At 40.9% G+C, this 17,913-nt stretch overlaps 1 protein-coding gene across 1 annotated transcript in view; it reads right to left on the bottom strand.

Moving 5' to 3' along the window:
* The window catches only part of LOC126354659 (proton channel OtopLc-like), a 220,498-nt gene that overhangs the window by 97,601 nt on the left and 104,984 nt on the right, over window positions 1-17,913 (bottom strand). The window contains exon 8 of the mRNA XM_050004434.1: window positions 15,394-15,493. Coding sequence (XP_049860391.1) covers window positions 15,394-15,493 — 100 coding nt within the window. The remainder of the gene's footprint in view (window positions 1-15,393; window positions 15,494-17,913) is intronic.

Below are 17,913 nucleotides of genomic sequence, written 5' to 3'. Positions count from 1 at the left end.
GATTCTGACTATTATGAAGCAATAGCTCACATTTAAGTGAGCTATTTTTTTCCTCCTAAGGGGACATCATCCTCGTGTCTTGTAATGCGAATATGTTGGTAACCTTTCTAGATATTTCATGTTTTATTCGTAATGAATACAGGAAACAAAAACTAACATGAGTAAAAATATACTGTAATAGAACTAAAAATGTTTCCATAAACATGGGTCCACAAACGAGCCATTTGTGAGATAACTGCAAATGTGTGGTTATGAACTGCCACTGAGTGTGAAATAGTGCTCTGATAAATATAAACTTAGTTGAAATATAACTTTTTGATGACATTCTTAAGAAATATAACAGTGCTTCAGAGTATTACACCTTACAATTCACTGTGCACTCACACCTATTAAAAGATTCGTTTTACATCTTGTTCTCACATTTCAATGCAAAATGGTCTCTTCTCAACAGTTGAGTTATGAATTCCTTCACACATCTCTGGATCATATTGTAAATGTTGACAAGACTGCACAGATTGCAATTCCAGTTGTTCAGTTCATCAACAGGAGTAATGTAAACTTCACTTTTGAGATGACCCCAAACAGAAAAATTCAGAGGATTGAAGTCAGGTAATCTTAGAGACCAAGAACAGGCACTCTCCTCCTATCCCTCTTGGACAATATAGGTGGTTACATCAGTAGCAAAATGTTCCCCATCACACATGTACGACACTCCCTAGCATTGCACCAAGGGCATATTCTCCAGAAATCTCCGAAGATTCCACAGCAAAGTGAAGATACCCTCATCCATCACTTGAAATTTTTTATTTGTTTTTTATACGTGGCTGAGTGAGTAGACCACCTGTGATCCTCAACTACACCTTCAGTGACAAACATTATGGATGTAATGACGCATGAATAGCATGTGTAACATTAAATTTATAATTTCATGAGGACTTAATCAGGAGATTAAATTTCTAATACCTTTGTAGTAAATAAGACAATATTTCTTGCTGAAGGCAGTAATGGCTCATAACCAAACATTCACAATCATCTCACAAATGATTTATTTGCAGATTCACGTTCACTGGAAGGTTTTTGCTTATATTATCATATAACTTCACCCATGTCAGTTTTCACTATTAATTATACAGATTTTGTAAAAGATCATTGCTCTTCACACAATAATACCTTTTGAATTCACATCATTACCAAACTCTTATTTGTCACTGTACGTACACCATGTGAAAGATCTGACAACTAAGTTCAGTACTTGGACTAGGTAAATACTACTAACATAACATTTTTGTTATTTCTGTATTTTTATAAATCCAGTACTCTTCTATTTACAGGATAGCTACAATAATACATCAAAAAGAATGAACATAATATAAGGAACAAAATCAACTGTTACAAAAACTTTGTGAATCAAGAGTTATACGAAAATTAATCAGGTACACATTTTTTCAACAACTTGCCACATTACCTTGTGGATAATGAGTACTGGTATGTCATCAAAATCTCTTAAAATTAGTTGATTGGATGCTATTGCAATTAACAGTTACATTGAAAAACAATAACATTAAGTCACTTAATTTTATTGCTCTTAAATAAAATGCATGGTACACTACATGAAGAAAATAATCAAAATATATGTCCTTCACTTCTTTCCGTATCCCAAACACTCCTCTACATGAGATTTACTATGCAACAAATGTAATCTAATATCAATAAAAATATTGATATTATGAAAGCTAGGACAAAATGTTTAGTACACTTGACAATACAGGTGACACAGAATTTTTTCAAACAATTTAGGTACAGTATTTTGTTTCAGTAATTTAGGCAAGTTTTTCATATGTAATATTTATGACGAAAATTAATGAAAACAAAGTGTCACAGTAATCAAATTAAGAACCACAAAATTATGCTATAAGATGTAAAAATAATTTATGCTTATCTTTTTAATTCTACCCAAATTCTCAGGGAGGGATGCTGTACTATGACCAAAACTTTTAAACAGGGGTGTCTAGACATGAGGAGAAAACTGTGTACCAGTGGACAAAAAATCTGAAGTATTGGTTATCAGATACTCCTTTCATAATATACATTGCCTGACAAAAAAATTGAAGACCCAGAAGAGGAGGAAGGAATGAAATGAAACTTCGTGGTTTGAAAGGATATGTAATGTTATTTCAGACGTTACAAAACTGAGTCAAATTTACAAGGAACTTTGCAGTATGAGCCCACTTAGCAGTAACATGCTGCAACTGCCATGGCACTGATTCAGTTGGGATTGGTCCCATAAAACAATTGTACCTCCCCTGAGGCAAGCTGGCCACAACTGTAGTAACTGGTCCTTGATATCCCACATACTGCCACTGGGAAGGAGTTGATATCCGAGCTGATCCCACATGTTCTATCAGGAACAGATCAGAGGACCTTCCTGACCACAGAAGTACCTCATCAACATGCAAACAGTTTATAGAGATGCAACTACCATGCATAGATGAGCACTGTCCTGCTGAAAATTGCCACTATGATACTGTGGCATGAGAGGGAACACATGAGGATGGCAGGTGTAAATGTGAAAGGGTTGTAATGTGCTTGGAGCACTGTGTGGCAGTCTTCTTTTGTAGGCATCAGATGTGGTCAACCAGGATGTTGATGGTGAGTATGTCTGCCCTCATGTTTCAATGCAGACCAACAATGGGCAACTATCATATTCAGATGCCCCACAAATCTGGATGTAGTATGATTCAACCGTCTGTCTGAATAGAGATCCATAATGAAGCTCCTGTCGAACTCTGTCAGGACCTGATAACACAGTTTCATATGAGTATACGGCATCTCTGTGTACTCCACAATGATCACTCAACACCTGGTACTGTTCACACTCCCTATATTCCCCAGCAGGCCTGGTAACATCAATATACACAAACAACACTAATTTATTCTGATGGTTACTGTACCTGTCACAGACAACTGCAGTTCTAATCATTTACATATCTGCTGGTGGTGTGAATGTACATGAAGTTACATTGACATCTAACCATGTCTTCTGGGTGCTTTTTTTGGGGAGGGGGATTGGAAAGTAATGCACAAAAATTTTTGTCTCCTCTGGTACTGCAGCAGGAATATTGGAATTGCATGATGACATAGATTACAGTTTGCACTACAGGTGGTAATTTGTTTTCATGTGCAGCTCTAGTGAGAGAAGCCTGAACTATGAAACAAACATGGGACACATTTTACAGTCATCAACCTGTGGGGACACATTTTACAGTCATCAACCTGTGCAGAGCAGCAAAGCATAGTTCGATATCTGTGGGCCAAAGGACATAAACTGACTGAAATTCACAGGGACACGCATGATGTGTATGGGAACAACTCTACAGACAGTAGCAATGTCCTTCTTCCAAGAAGGCCATGTGAACCTTAGCATTTTAACAGTAACAGCTGCAGCCACAGTGGCAATTTTGAACAACTGGCATGCGCAACTATGAACCTTATCACAGCAGTTCAACACTTCTTATGTTGTGGTGTATGATATTGTTCATGACACATTGACATTTTGTAGAGATATTGCTTGCTAGGTGCCTAAAAATCTGACAGAAAACCAAAAGGGCTAGCAAGTGATGAAAAACTTGGATGACATAATGCATTAAGCCCTAGAAGGGCACAGGGCATGACTTTCTGAAAGGAATCGTCACTGGTGATGAGTCATGGGTATACCATTACATCCTCAAGACCAAGAAGGCCTCTGCAGACTGGAAACATGTTGGTTTCTCAGAACAACAAAAATTCAGAGTGACTTAATCTGCTAGGAAAGTGCTTGTGACAATGTTCTGGGATATGCATCATGAGTTAGTGGTGGACTTAGCTAAACACAGAACCACTGTGAATGCTGCAGCCTACATTAAAACATTGGTCAAGTTGCATCATGCCCTTCATGACAAATGCCACAACATTAATGCTAATAGTGTCCAACTTCTTCATGACAATGCTTGCCCTCACGCTGATGTTCCTGTGGGAAGTACTCCAGCATCCATCATACAGTCCGGACCTTGCACCATCAGATATTCAACTGTTTGGCCCCTTGAAGAAAGTTCTGGCTGTCCAACACTCTGTGACTGATGTGAAATGAAATCAGAAGTCCACAGGTGGCTATACTCCAACCAAATGGACTTCTATGAACAGGACATACTGAAACGGGTACCATGTTGGGAGAAATGTAGTGAGGACATTGTTGATTATGTAGAAAAGTAGGTAAAAGATATATGCTCATTTGTGATTTTGTTTTGTTATGTTCATATTAAACATTTTGGTATTCAAATTATTGTGCATTAATTTCCGAATTTCCCTCATACATAAAATAAAGGAACAGCAAACATCACCCACAGCTGACTGATGTGTGGACGTATGATGCATAGGGACACACAACAGAAATATATTTTTATATTATCCCTTTCTTTAGTAAAAGTACACATGCATACACAACAATACAAATGCCAAAACACACATGCCAGTGGCCACAGCAAGACTGACTGTTGATTATTGATAGCAGTTATCTGTTCAGATGGAGGTGGGGAGGAACTGGACACACAAGGCGAGGAGGGGATAGTGTGAGGGAGGTCTTTCCACAGATGACTCAGTGGGTGCACAAGACAAAACAGTTCAGAAGGTAGAGAATATATGACGTAGGAAGAAGGTGGAGGAGAGAGCAGCGAAAGGGGGGTAAATGTAGGGGAGGCGAGGAGAGGAAGATACAAGATAAATAGATAGATTTGAGATGGGAGACATGGAGGGGAGACAGAAAGGGAGAGGGGTGAGGGGTGGAAAAGGGAGAAAGAGAGAGGGGGGAGGAGGGGGGGGGGGGAGAGAAAGAGAGAAGGCCTGCATGTTGGGAGGGGGGAGGAAGTTGAGGCAAGGTGGTGGGAGATGGCAGTACATGATCTGGATGGGGGAAACACTGGTGTGAACAGAAGAGAGAAGGGATAAGGTAAGATGTGGCAGTAGAAAACAGATCAGTGGTGGTTTAGGCCAGGAGCATTGTTAGAGTGCAAGATATGCTGGAGAAACAATTTCTATATGCATACTTCAGATAAATTGCTTCTGGAAGTACTTAAATGGCTCACATAGTGAAGCAGCTGTTGAAGTCATTAGTGTTGTGGTGTACAGCATGTTAAGCACACACATGGTCAAGTTTGTGGTTTGCCACAGTCTGGAAGTGACCATTCATGTAAGTAGACAGTTGACTTCTGGTCCATCCTGCCTTTTATATTGCAGAAAATGTCACTGAGTGGAATGAGGTCGAGCTTTTCAAGGCCAGGGTGAAAAGTTCTCCGACATCCTTCACCAGGGCTTCAAGTAACTCTCATCGTATCCTGAGATGAGGGATATTCTACCCACATAATCCAACATCGTGTTCTGCCACCCAACCCATCTACAGAATATCCTTGTCCAACCCTGTTCATATCCTGCTCCCAATTAGGGACTCCATGGGCCATTCCCTTGTGGTCAAACCAGATGTAAGAGCTATCCTGTGTATCCACCAAGTACCTTCTACCTCCCCCCCCCCCCCCCCCCCCCCTGCAGTCCAGCCACTGTCATTTCCTATTTTGGAAGAGGCAGGACCATATGTGAAAGCACTCATGTTATATATCAGCAACACTGCAATTACTGTACAGCATTTTATGTGGACATAACAAGTAATCAACTGTCTACTCACTTGAATGGTCACCACCAAACAGTGGTAAACTGCAAACTTGATCACCCACTTGTCAAACATGCTGCACACCACAATGCAAATGACTTCAACAGTTGCTTCACTATGTGAGCCATTCAGATTCTCCCTTCCAGCTCTAGTTTCTTTGAATTATATATGTGGAAATTATATCTCTAACAGCATGCCCTATGCTCTCGCAATCCCCCTGGCCTAAGCCTCCACTAATCGGTTTCCCACTGCCTCACCTTACTTCTTCCCTTCTCTCTACTGTCTACATCACTCCTTCCCCATCCAGATCATGTACAGCCTTCTCCCACCACTCTATCTCTCCCTCTCCCATTTGAGCATCCCCCCTCTCCTACAGTCTCTCTATTTCTGCCATACATTGTGAGTGCATAACTCTTTTCTTGGTTAGTGTGTTTCTACATCTACATCTATACTCCGCTAGCCACCAAACGGTGTGTGACAGAGGGCACAATTCGTACCAAACTCATATCCCCCCCTGTACCACTCGTGGATAGCGCAAGGGAAAAATGACTGTCTGAACACCTCAGTACGAGCTCGTATTTCCCTTATCTTTGAATGGTGATCATTGCACGATTTGAAAGTTGGTGGTAATAATATAAGTTCTACATCCTCGGCAAGGATCGGATTTTGGAATTTAGTGAGCAGCCCCTTCTATTTAGTGCACCGTCTATTTGCAAGAGTGTCCCACTGCAAACTTTCTATGAGATCTATAATGCTCTCACAATGGCTAAACATACCAGTCACGAATCTTGCTGCTCTTATGTGGACCCAATCTCTTGAATCAGACCCAACTGGTAAGGGTCCCACACAGACGAACAATACTCCAAGACGGGACGATCTAACGTATTGTAAACTATTTCTTTTCCAGAATGAGAGTTTCACTCTGCGGCGGAGTGTGCGCTGATATGAAACTTCCTGGCAGATTAAAACTGTGTGCCCAACCGAGACTCGAACTCGGGACCTTTGCCTTTCGCGAGCAAGTGCTCTACCATCTGAGCTACCGAAGCACAACTCACGCCCGGCACTAACAGCTTTACTTCTGCCAGTATCTCGTCTCCTACCTTCCACACTTTACAGAAGCTCTGCTGCGAACCTTACAGAACTAGCACTCCTGAAAGAAAGGATACTGCGGAGACATGGCTTAGCCATAGCCTTGGGGATATTTCCAGAATGGGATTTTCACTCTGCAGCAGAGCGTGCGCTGATATGAAACTTCCTGGCAGATTTGTTGAAGGACTGCATCGCTTCTGGATTCTACCAATAAACCACAATGTAGAGTTCGCCTTACCCGTTACTTGTGTAATCTGACCATTCCATTTGAGATCATTTCGAATAGTCACACCCCGATACTTGACGGATGTTACCACTTCCAAAGACTGGGCATTTATTTTGTACTCGTACAGTAATGGGGATTTCCGCCTTGTTATACGCAGTAGGTTACACTTACTAATATTGAGAGATAACTGCCAGTCATTACACCACGCATTTGTTTCTGCAAATCCTCACTGATTTGTTCACAACTTTCATTTGATACTACTTTCCTGTAGACTACAGCATCATCGGCAAACAGTCTAATGCCACTGTCAATACCATTAACCAGATCATTTATGTAAATCATAAAAAGCAGAGGACCTATTATGCTGCCCTGGGGTACACCTGAAGTTACGCTTGTTTCCGTTGAAGTCACACCTGCAAGCTGGTATCTAGAGCTGGTTGTATATCATGCAAAAAGAGGGCCAGCTGTGTTTCGCATGACTGTGTTTCCTAAAACTGTGCTGGTTTCTGGAGATGAGCTTCTCAGCGTTTAGAAAGGTTACTATGTCTGAACACAAAATATGTCCCATGATTCTACAACATTTATCATGGAATAATCACTCTAGAATGGTGTAATTGAAAAAAGCACAGTTCTCTTTGAACACGGCAGCTGTTCAGACACAGAACAAAATTTCCATTTATTATCATACTTAATAATGAATATCTGATTAGTTTTAGATAGAATTGTCAATACAAAAATTATAAATAATTAATAATAAACTCTGTCAATCACTGTTAATCTTTTTGTACATATAAAGTTGGGTCCCAGTAATTTGTATGGAGGCACTCTACACACGCATTAACTGTGATGAATAGATTTTATTGTTGGAAATTGTTACTACTTGACAGAAGTGAGGTAGGATGAATTTTATGCTATTTAAGGCCACAGTTTTAATATTGTCACATACACTGTTATAAATGAATTTGTAATATCTGATAATGATCTATTGTTTAGAACACATTGCAAATAAAGGAGTACTTAGAACGTCATTTATGTTGCAGTCTCACAATACATGCAAAACAGCTTAAGGTCTAGTCAAAGAACAGAGAACTTGTGAAACTTCTGATAAACTTGAAGCAATTTTGAATTTTGTGTGAACAGTGGGAAAAAAGTGAATGAGAATTCAGATTTGGGGTTAGGCCCTGCAAACATTGTGATAAAACACAAGTTTTTTCACTGTGAGTGGAAGGAAGTGCATCCCTATGGGACAATGAGCATCACGAGAGCTTACAGGCCTTCAGAATCCATACTAAAATAGTATGTTCTATGCTGACCTCAAGAAAAATACTTCTGAAATTGTAGAATCACTAACACTGTAAGAAATACTTTTCTACTAATGTTTTCACAGACTTTTAAAATGCTCTGTCACTTTGAAGATAAGAACAGATTTTGAAAAGTGTTGTCCACAACTATGACAGTGTCTGTTCTAGTATGAAAGATAATGAAGGCATATGAATAGTAGGAATCCGTAATAATAACACTTTGTAATACGGCTAAAGCATTTGACTACATATCACACTAGACCTTGGTGAGCAAGTTGAAGTGCTATGATTTTATAGTGTTGCCCTCACTAGCTTACGGTCCAAGTTAGATGACAAATTGTATCCATCCAAGGATGAATGACATGTGAACAGATGCTAGAATACGATGTGTCTCAGTAATACTGAAGGTTTTTCATCGATTGTTTTGAAATTTTGACACAAATGTTTTATATACCTACTGGAGCATAGAAAAGGGAAACATTGTTGCCAAAAATTTCAAAAAGTACTTGACTAATTTATTTCAAACTTTTACTTGCTACTCTAATGAACACACACGCACACACACAGAGACATATAAATAAAGGGGAAACATTGTTACCAAGCATCGTGAAAAGTTCTTGATCAATTTACTTCATATTTTTACATGTATTCTAATGAACATTTGAATGGCCATAGGATATATATATACACACATCCTGTGGCCATCCAAATCTTGAAAAGTTCTTGACTGATTTACTTCATATTTGTACATGATACTCTAATGTACATTTGGATGGATAATGTGACTCACCAAACAAAAGCGCTGGCAGATCGATAGACACACAAACAAACACAAACATAAACATACACACATCTATCGATCTGCTAGTGCTTTCGTTTGGTAAGTCACATCATCTTTGTTTTTAGATATATTTTTCCCATATATATATATATATATAAAACAGAAAGAAACTTCCACATGGGAAAAATATATTAAAAACAAAGATTCCAAGACTTACCAAGTGGGAAAACGCCGGCAGACAGGCACATGAACAAAACACACAAACACACACACAGAATTACGAGCTTTCGCAACTGGCAGTTGCTTCGTCAGGAAGGAAGGAAGGAGAGGGAAAAATGAAAGGATGTGGGTTTTAAGGGAGAGGGTAAGGAGTCATTCCAATCCCGGGAGCGGAAAGATTTCCCTTAGGGGAAAAAAAGGACAGGTGTACACTCGCACACACACACACACACACATATCCATCCGCACATACACAGACACAAGCAGACATATTTAAAGGCAAAGAGTTAAGGGCAGAGATGTCAGTCGAGGCGGAAGTACAGAGGCGAAGAAGTTGTTGAAAGACAGTTGAGGTATGAGCGGCGGCAACTTGAAATTAGCGGAGGTTGAGGCCTGGCGGATATCGAGAAGAGAGGATATACTGAAGGGCGAGTTCCCATCTCCGGAGTTCGGATAGGTTGGTGTTGGTGGGAAGTATCCAGATAACTCGGACGGTGTAACACTGTGCCAAGATGTGCTGGCCGTGCATCAAGGCATGTTTAGCCACAGGGTGATCCTCATTACCAACAAACACTGTCTGCCTGTGTCCATTCATGCGAATGGACAGTTTGTTGCTGGTCATTCCCACATAGAAAGCATCACAGTGCAGGCAGGTCAGTGCTGTGATGCTTTCTATGTGGGAATGACCAGCAACAAACTGTCCATTCGCATGAATGGACACAGGCAGACAGTGTTTGTTGGTAATGAGGATCACCCTGTGGCTAAACATGCCTTGATGCACGGCCAGCACATCTTGGCACAGTGTTACACCGTCCGAGTTATCTGGATACTTCCCACCAACACCAACCTATCCGAACTCCGGAGATGGGAACTCGCCCTTCAGTATATCCTCTCTTCTCGATATCCGCCAGGCCTCAACCTCCGCTAATTTCAAGTTGCCGCCGCTCATACCTCAACTGTCTTTCAACAACTTCTTCGCCTCTGTACTTCCGCCTCGACTGACATCTCTGCCCTTAACTCTTTGCCTTTAAATATGTCTGCTTGTGTCTGTGTATGTGCGGATGGATATGTGTGTGTGTGTGTGCGCGAGTGTACACCTGTCCTTTTTTTCCCCTAAGGGAAGTCTTTCCGCTCCCGGGATTGGAATGACTCCTTACCCTCTCCCTTAAAACCCACATCCTTTCATTTTTCCCTCTCCCTCCCTCTTTCCTGACGAAGCAACTGCCAGTTGCGAAAGCTCGTAATTCTGTGTGTGTGTTTGTGTGTTTTGTTCATGTGCCTGTCTGCCGGCGCTTTCCCGCTTGGTAAGTCTTGGAATCTTTGTTTTTAATATATTTTTCCCATGTGGAAGTTTCTTTCTGTTTTATATATATATATATATATATATATATATATGGAAATTGAAATAAGAACACCGTGAATTCATTGTCCCAGGAAGGGGAAACTTTATTGACACATTCCTGGGGTCAGATACATCACATGACCACACTGACAGGCACAATGTCGGCACTAGTACAGTGTATATCACCCTTCGCAGCATTACAGGCTACTATTCTCCCATGGAGACGATCGCAGAGATGCTCGATGTAGTCCTGTGGAACGGCTTGCCATGCCATTTCCACCTGGCGCCTCAGTTGGACCAGCGTTCGTGCTGGACGTGCAGACCGCGTGAGACGACGCTTCATCCAGTCCCAAACATGCTCAATGGGAGACAGATCCGGAGATCTTGCTGGCCAGGGTAGTTGACTTACACCTTCTAGAGCACGTTGGGTGGCACGGGATACATGCGGACGTGCATTGTCCTGTTGGAACAGCAAGTTCCCTTGCCGGTCTAGGAATGGTAGAACGATGGGTTCGATGACGGTTTGGATGTACCGTGCACTATTCAGTGTCCCCTTGACGATCACCAGAGGTGTACGGCCAGTGTAGGAGATCGCTCCCCACACCATGATGCCGGGTGTTGGCCCTGTGTGCCTCGGTCGTATGCAGTCCTGATTGTGGCGCTCACCTGCACGGCGCCAAACACGCATACGACCATCATAGGCACCAAGGCAGAAGCGACTCTCATCGCTGAAGACGACACGTCTCCATTCGTCCCTCCATTTACGCCTGTCACGACACCACTGGAGGCGGGCTGCACGATGTTGGGGCGTGAGCGGAAGACGGCCTAACGGTGTGTGGGACCGTAGCCCATCTTCATGGAGACGGTTGCGAATGGTCCTCGCCGATACCCCAGGAGCAACAGTGTCCCTAATTTGCTGGGAAGTGGCGGTGCGGTCCCCTACGGCACTGCGTAGGATCCTACGGTCTTGGCGTGCATCCGTGCGTCGCTGCGGTCCGGTCCCAGGTCGACGGGCACGTGCACCTTCCGCCGACCACTGGCGACAACATCGACGTACTGTGGAGAACTCACACCCCACGTGTTGAGCAATTCGGCGGTACGTCCACCCGGCCTCCCGCATGCCCACTATACGCCCTCGCTCAAAGTCCGTCAACTGCACATACGGTTCACGTCCACGCTGTCGCGGCATGCTACCAGTGTTAAAGACTGCTATGGAGCTCCGTATGCGACGGCAAACTGGCTGACACTGACGGCGGCGGTGCACAAATGCTGCGCAGCTAGCGCCATTCGATGGGCAACACCGCGGTTCCTGGTGTGTCCGCTGTGCCGTGCGTGTGATCATTGCTTGTACAGCCCTCTCGCAGTGTCCGGAGCAAGTATGGTGGGTCTGACACACCGGTGTCAATTTGTTCTTTTTTCCATTTCCAGGAGTATATATATATATATATATATATATATATATATATATATATATATATATACGCTTTCTATGTGGGAATGACCAGCAACAAACTGTCCATTTGCATGAATGGACACAGGCAAACAGTTTGTTGGTAATGAGGATCACCCTGTGGCTAAACATACCTTGGTGCAGGGCCACCACATCTTGGCACAGTGTTACACCGTCCAGGTTATCTGGATACTTCCCACTAACATCAACCTGTCAGAACTCCGGAGATGGGAACTTGCCCTTCAGTATAGCCTCTCTTCTTGTTATCTGCCAGGCCTCAACCTCCGCTAATTTCAAGTTGCCGCCACTCATACCTCACCTGTCTTTCAACAACATCTTTGCCTCTGTACTTCCGCCTCGACTGACATCTCTGCCCAAAAGCCCAAACTCTTTGCGTTTACAAATGTCTGCTTGTGACTGGGTACGTGCAGATAGATATGTGTGTGTGTGCGGTGTATACCTGTCCTTTTTTCCCCCTAAGGTAAGCCTTTCCGCTCCCAGGATTGGAATGACTCCTTACCCTCTCCCTTAAAACCCACATCCTTTCGTCTGTCCCTCTCCTTCCCTCTTTCCTGATGAAGCAACCATTGGTTGCGAAAGCTTGAATTTTGTGTGTATGTTTGTGTTTGTTTGTGTATCTATCAACCTGCCAGTGCCTTTGTTTGGTAAGTCACATCATCTTTGTTTTTAGATATATTTTTCCCATGTGGAATGTTTCCCTATATATATTCTCTCTTTGTGTGTGTGTGTGTGTGTGTGTGTGTGTGTGTGTGTGCGTGTGTGTGTGCGTCCATCAGAGTGTCATGTAAAAATATGAAACATTCATATGGATATAGGCTACGTGTGTTTTTAAATGACAATGTACAGGTTTTCTGTTAAAACCAATCATGAGAAAGAAATTGCGGCCTTTTGCTTTGCTGTGAAGATCTGCAGTTTTGTTTTCTTTCTCACAATATTTCTTGTGAGAAAGGCATTTAAACCATTAGAAGAGCTGTTTCTCCCTTTCACATTATATATGTTTTTAAACAAAAGTTGTATACACAAAAATATTTTGTGTTGTTTGCTTCCTTGCAGCTGATTTTCACAGAAAACAGAAAAGTTATATTTATGGCTTGTCAGCTTATGACTAGAACAGCCCCACTACTACAGAATCTGACATTGTTATAACAATAAACAAGAGTCAAGATCAGAGAGAGGTACTGGAGTAGATGGTCAGAGAACAGGGAGAGCAGATAGGCATAAAGAGGGGGGAGGAGGAGCACGGCCAGCTCTAGGGGTGGAGGGGGCGACCGTACCACTGCCCAGGATGGAAGACTCTTAGGGGCAGCAAGATCTTTTAAATTTTTATATATCTCCAAACGGATGCATTAAATAAGACAATGAAAATTGTGCTTAAATGAAGAAGTGTGGGAATAAGCTGGAAATGCAATTTCGTTCACAAAATCTAGTGACTTACTGGAAATTATCTGTGGCATTATGAAACAGATGACAAATGAAGCACTGCAGTTTTTGTACTTCCTTCTTTTGTCAATCAATACTATAATAAATAAATAAATAGTAAAATGTGTCCCTCCCATTACATGCCACAGTCTTTTGAGTCCAGACTACGTATCCCTAGCCTTCATATTCACTTCATTGTAAGTGACTTGTATTGTGATATTCCTATCTTTCCCTGAACATTTTTGTAGGGTACTTCATTCTTTTGTCGATCAACTCTATAGCCTGTTTACTTTTTCTTGTTAGCTGAGATCCTTTTTCTGTTCAGAACTCTGACATGATTTGAAAAATTCCATCCTTCTGCAATTTCTAACAACATAAGCAAGCTGTCACTGTGCAGTGCTGTAGTGAATAGTCATTCAGTATGCAGTGAACTTGGTGCATTTGTTTCTTTGTCTTTGTTGTGTGCTATGAATATATTCTGCATGTGAAGATAAATGTCTACAAAAATAAGGGCTTCCTGAAACCTGTTTCTCCAATGCATTATTTATGCCACTAAAAGTAATCAGTAATGAGCACAATCCGTGAGCTTTGTAAGTACTGCAAGAACTCCACTCCCTACTTGTCACACTCCCTGCAGCATTCATGGAGCTCCTCTCTCCACATCACATGCTCCACTCTGTTCTGATAACAAGAGAAATTGAACAGATTTTAGTTTTTACTCTGTGAGTGTTTAATTTAATTTTGGCTGACATGATTAATTTTGGTGTTGTAACTCAAGATGTAAACATTTCACTTATGCTTCACTGACTGGCAGCTAACACCTGGCTATGGGCTTAAAGACACCTTCACAACAAAAAGATAGATGAGTAAGTGTGATATATGAAAATAAGACATCATTGATGAATGACATTGTGAAAAAAGTTGACAATGTCTGAAAATGCATAGAGGGGAAGGGGTGGGGGTGGGGGTGGGGGTAGAATTTGAAATTTTCACACACGGGGTGACAGAAATCCTGAAGCAGGCCATGAGAAGGAGATAGGCAGACAGAGAGGGAACGGGGGAGGAGGAGAAGGAGGAAGAGATGGGCTGAGAGAGGGGGGAGGAGGTGATAGACAGAGAGAGGTGGGAGGATAAGCAGACTGACAAAGAGAGGGGAAGGGGTAGATGGACAGAGACAGGGGTAGAAGGAGATTATCACATGTATCCAATTCCCATACATATTGAGCAACTCCAAACCATTGTCAGTTTCACTACTTTCTGACATTCATAAATGACGTGGACAGATCTTATTGTTTACAGATGACACAATCTTATTAGATATTGGGGGGAAGACGCAATTCGGGTAATGTGCTATTCAGTATGGCCAGAAAAATTATTCAAAAACAGGAATTCTCAATGAGCAGTGGAAAGATTCATGACATGAATTGCTAGAAGAGACATAAAATGAAATAAATGGATCATGGAACAAATAGATGATGTAATTATGACTGTTATAAAGATGAAATGTAGGTGAGCAGAATATGTAACAGTGTTAATGGACACTAAATACAATAAAAAAACATTTTGCTGGTTTCCAACAGATGTGAAGACTGAGGCAATGATTAGGGGAAAGGCGAACAGATGGCATGAAATATGAGGAGCAACATAGATGTGTATAGCTAAAGATGGAGAAGTCCAAGAGTGACTGTTATCCAGCAGTGGATGTTAAATATGCTGCTTCTGCTGCTGCTGCTGCTGATAATGATGATGATGATACACATGGCTAAAAGTCTGATAGTTATTTCAATCTTTTTTCATTAATCCTTGAAGGTAAAATGGACAAGGTAATTGGGTGATCTTTTGATACTTACAAGAATCAACAGAGACAGGCAGACTGTTGGGTCGTGACTGTTGTGTGATTCTTTGTGGCAGTGCCATTTGCAACACCATCTTGTCACCAATGCTAGAGACCTGCAAAGTAAATGACAAACACATAAAAACAATTATGTGAATGGACTGATCAATGTGATTTATTACAATAAAATGACAGAACCTATTGGGATAGCTAATATCTTAAGCACTAAGAGAAAGTAGCTGATCAAAAAGGAAAATGCCTGTTAAGTTTGCACTGCAGCATATTTTCTTTCAGACTAGAACCATCAGAGAACCATAATTGTTTTCAAGATATGGAATCAATGTTGCCTTTCAAAGGGACGCCACAGTGCATGGATTTTCCCATAAATCACATAACAACAGGATGAGAAGAAATAAAATTTAGGCAGATTTGCATTGCATGACCAGTTATCTAAGTGTGTCATGGGTCTTTCTTCTGAAGCAATATTTTCTGCGCAGTTTCGTAAGTAGTGTTACTGATTGCCCATAGAGATGATGATGATATGTCAGAAATATCAATATTTTATAGAAATAATATCATTATTCATATGTTGATATTACAGTATTTATACATAAATAACATCAGTACATTTCACTGACATATTGGACTTTAATAATTTATTTCATTAGTACCGTACTTGTACTGGATACTGAATATATAAGCAATCACTGTTTTTCACTCATCCCATCAAATAAACTTACCAAAATGAAGGTTAATTAAATATTTTAAGTATTACATTGACATATGATACCTCAATTCCTCTACATATATAGTTATTACTTAATCAACTCTTAATGAATTCATTTTACTTCTTACTGTTCTGAATACTCGACACATATTTTTCAAGTCACTGTATAAGTGCTGAATAACTTGGGAAGGGAGTGAGACAAGGTTGTAGCCTCTCCCCGATGTTATTCAGTCTGTATATTGAGCAAGCAGTAAAGGAAACAAAAGAAAAATTCAGAGTAGGTATTAAAATCTATGGAGAAGAAATAAAAACTTTGAGGTTCGCCGATGACATTGTAATTCTGTCAGAGACAGCAAAGGACTTGGAAGAGCAGTTGAACGGAATGGACAGTTTCTTGAAAGGAGGATATAAGATGAACATCAACAAAAGCAAAACGAGGATAATGGAATGTAGTCGAATTAAGTCGGGTGATGCTGAGGGAATTAGATTAGGAAATGAGACACTTAAAGTAGTAAATGAGTTTTGCTATTTGGGGAGCAAAATAACTGATGATGGTTGAAGTAGAGAAGAGATAAAATATAGGCTGGCAATGGCAAGGAAAGTGTTTCTGAAGGAGATAAATTTGTTAACATTGAGTATAGCTTTAAGTGTCAGGAAGTCGTTTCTGAAAGTATTTGTATGGAGTGTAGCTGTGTATGGAAGTGAAACATGGATGATAAATAGTTTGGACAAGAAGAGAATAGAAGCTTTGAAAATGACGTGCTACAGAAGAATGCTGAAGACTAGATGGGTAGATCACATAACTAATGAGGAGGTATTGAATAAAATTACGGAGGAGTTTTTTGCACAACTTGATGAGAAGAAGGGACTGGGTGGTAGGATATGTTCTGAGGCATCAACGGATCACAAATTTAGCATTGGAGGGCAGTGTGGAGGGTAAAAATCGTAGAGGGAGACCAAGAGATGAATACACTAAGCAGATTCAGAAGGATGTGTAGGTTGCAGTAGGTACTGGGAGATGAAGCAGCTCTCACACAGGATAGAGTAGCATGGAGAGCTGCATCAGACCAGTCTCAGGGCTGAAGACCACAACAACAACAACTTCATTAATTCTCAGTGTATTTGGTGCCACAAACTTGACGGGAGCCAGTGACTGCACTGACCATTCAGCAAGACTTGTTTCAATAGAAAAAAAAGTTTTCACAGACTTTAATATTAAAATGGGACAGTACACTGTCATGTTGTACCAACATCATCTAATAGACAAGATACATTTCCAATGACTGTACCAGAACCTCTTGAATTAATATCAGGTAATGTTGCATATTAATGACCTTGTAGACAATATTAATAATAATCTCAGACTTTTTACAGAAAATACAGCTATCTGTAATCAATTAGTGTCTGAAAGAAGCAGCATAAATATATAGTCAGATCTTGATATAGCAAAGATTGGCAACTTGCTTTAAATGGTCAAAAATGTAAAATTGTGCACTTCACAAAATGAAGGAACATAGTGAATCACTGTTGGACTCGACCATCTCATACAAATACCTGGGTTTAATAGTTTGTAAGAATATGAAATTGAATGATCACATAGGCTTACACATGGGTAAAGCAGACTGTAGACTTCAGTTTATTGGTAGAATACTGGGGAAAGTGCAGTCAGTATATAAAGGAGATTGCTTGAAAATCACTTGAATGATCTCCATTCTAGAATACTGCTCAAGTATGTGGGACCCATACCAAATAGGACTAAAAGGGGATACATATACAGAGGAGGGCAGCACAAATGGTCACAGGTTTATT

Source organism: Schistocerca gregaria, chromosome 3, assembly GCF_023897955.1.
Source record: "Schistocerca gregaria isolate iqSchGreg1 chromosome 3, iqSchGreg1.2, whole genome shotgun sequence".
In the NCBI taxonomy this organism is placed as follows: domain Eukaryota; kingdom Metazoa; phylum Arthropoda; class Insecta; order Orthoptera; family Acrididae; genus Schistocerca; species Schistocerca gregaria.
This window is presented reverse-complemented; position numbering and strand designations above follow the sequence as displayed.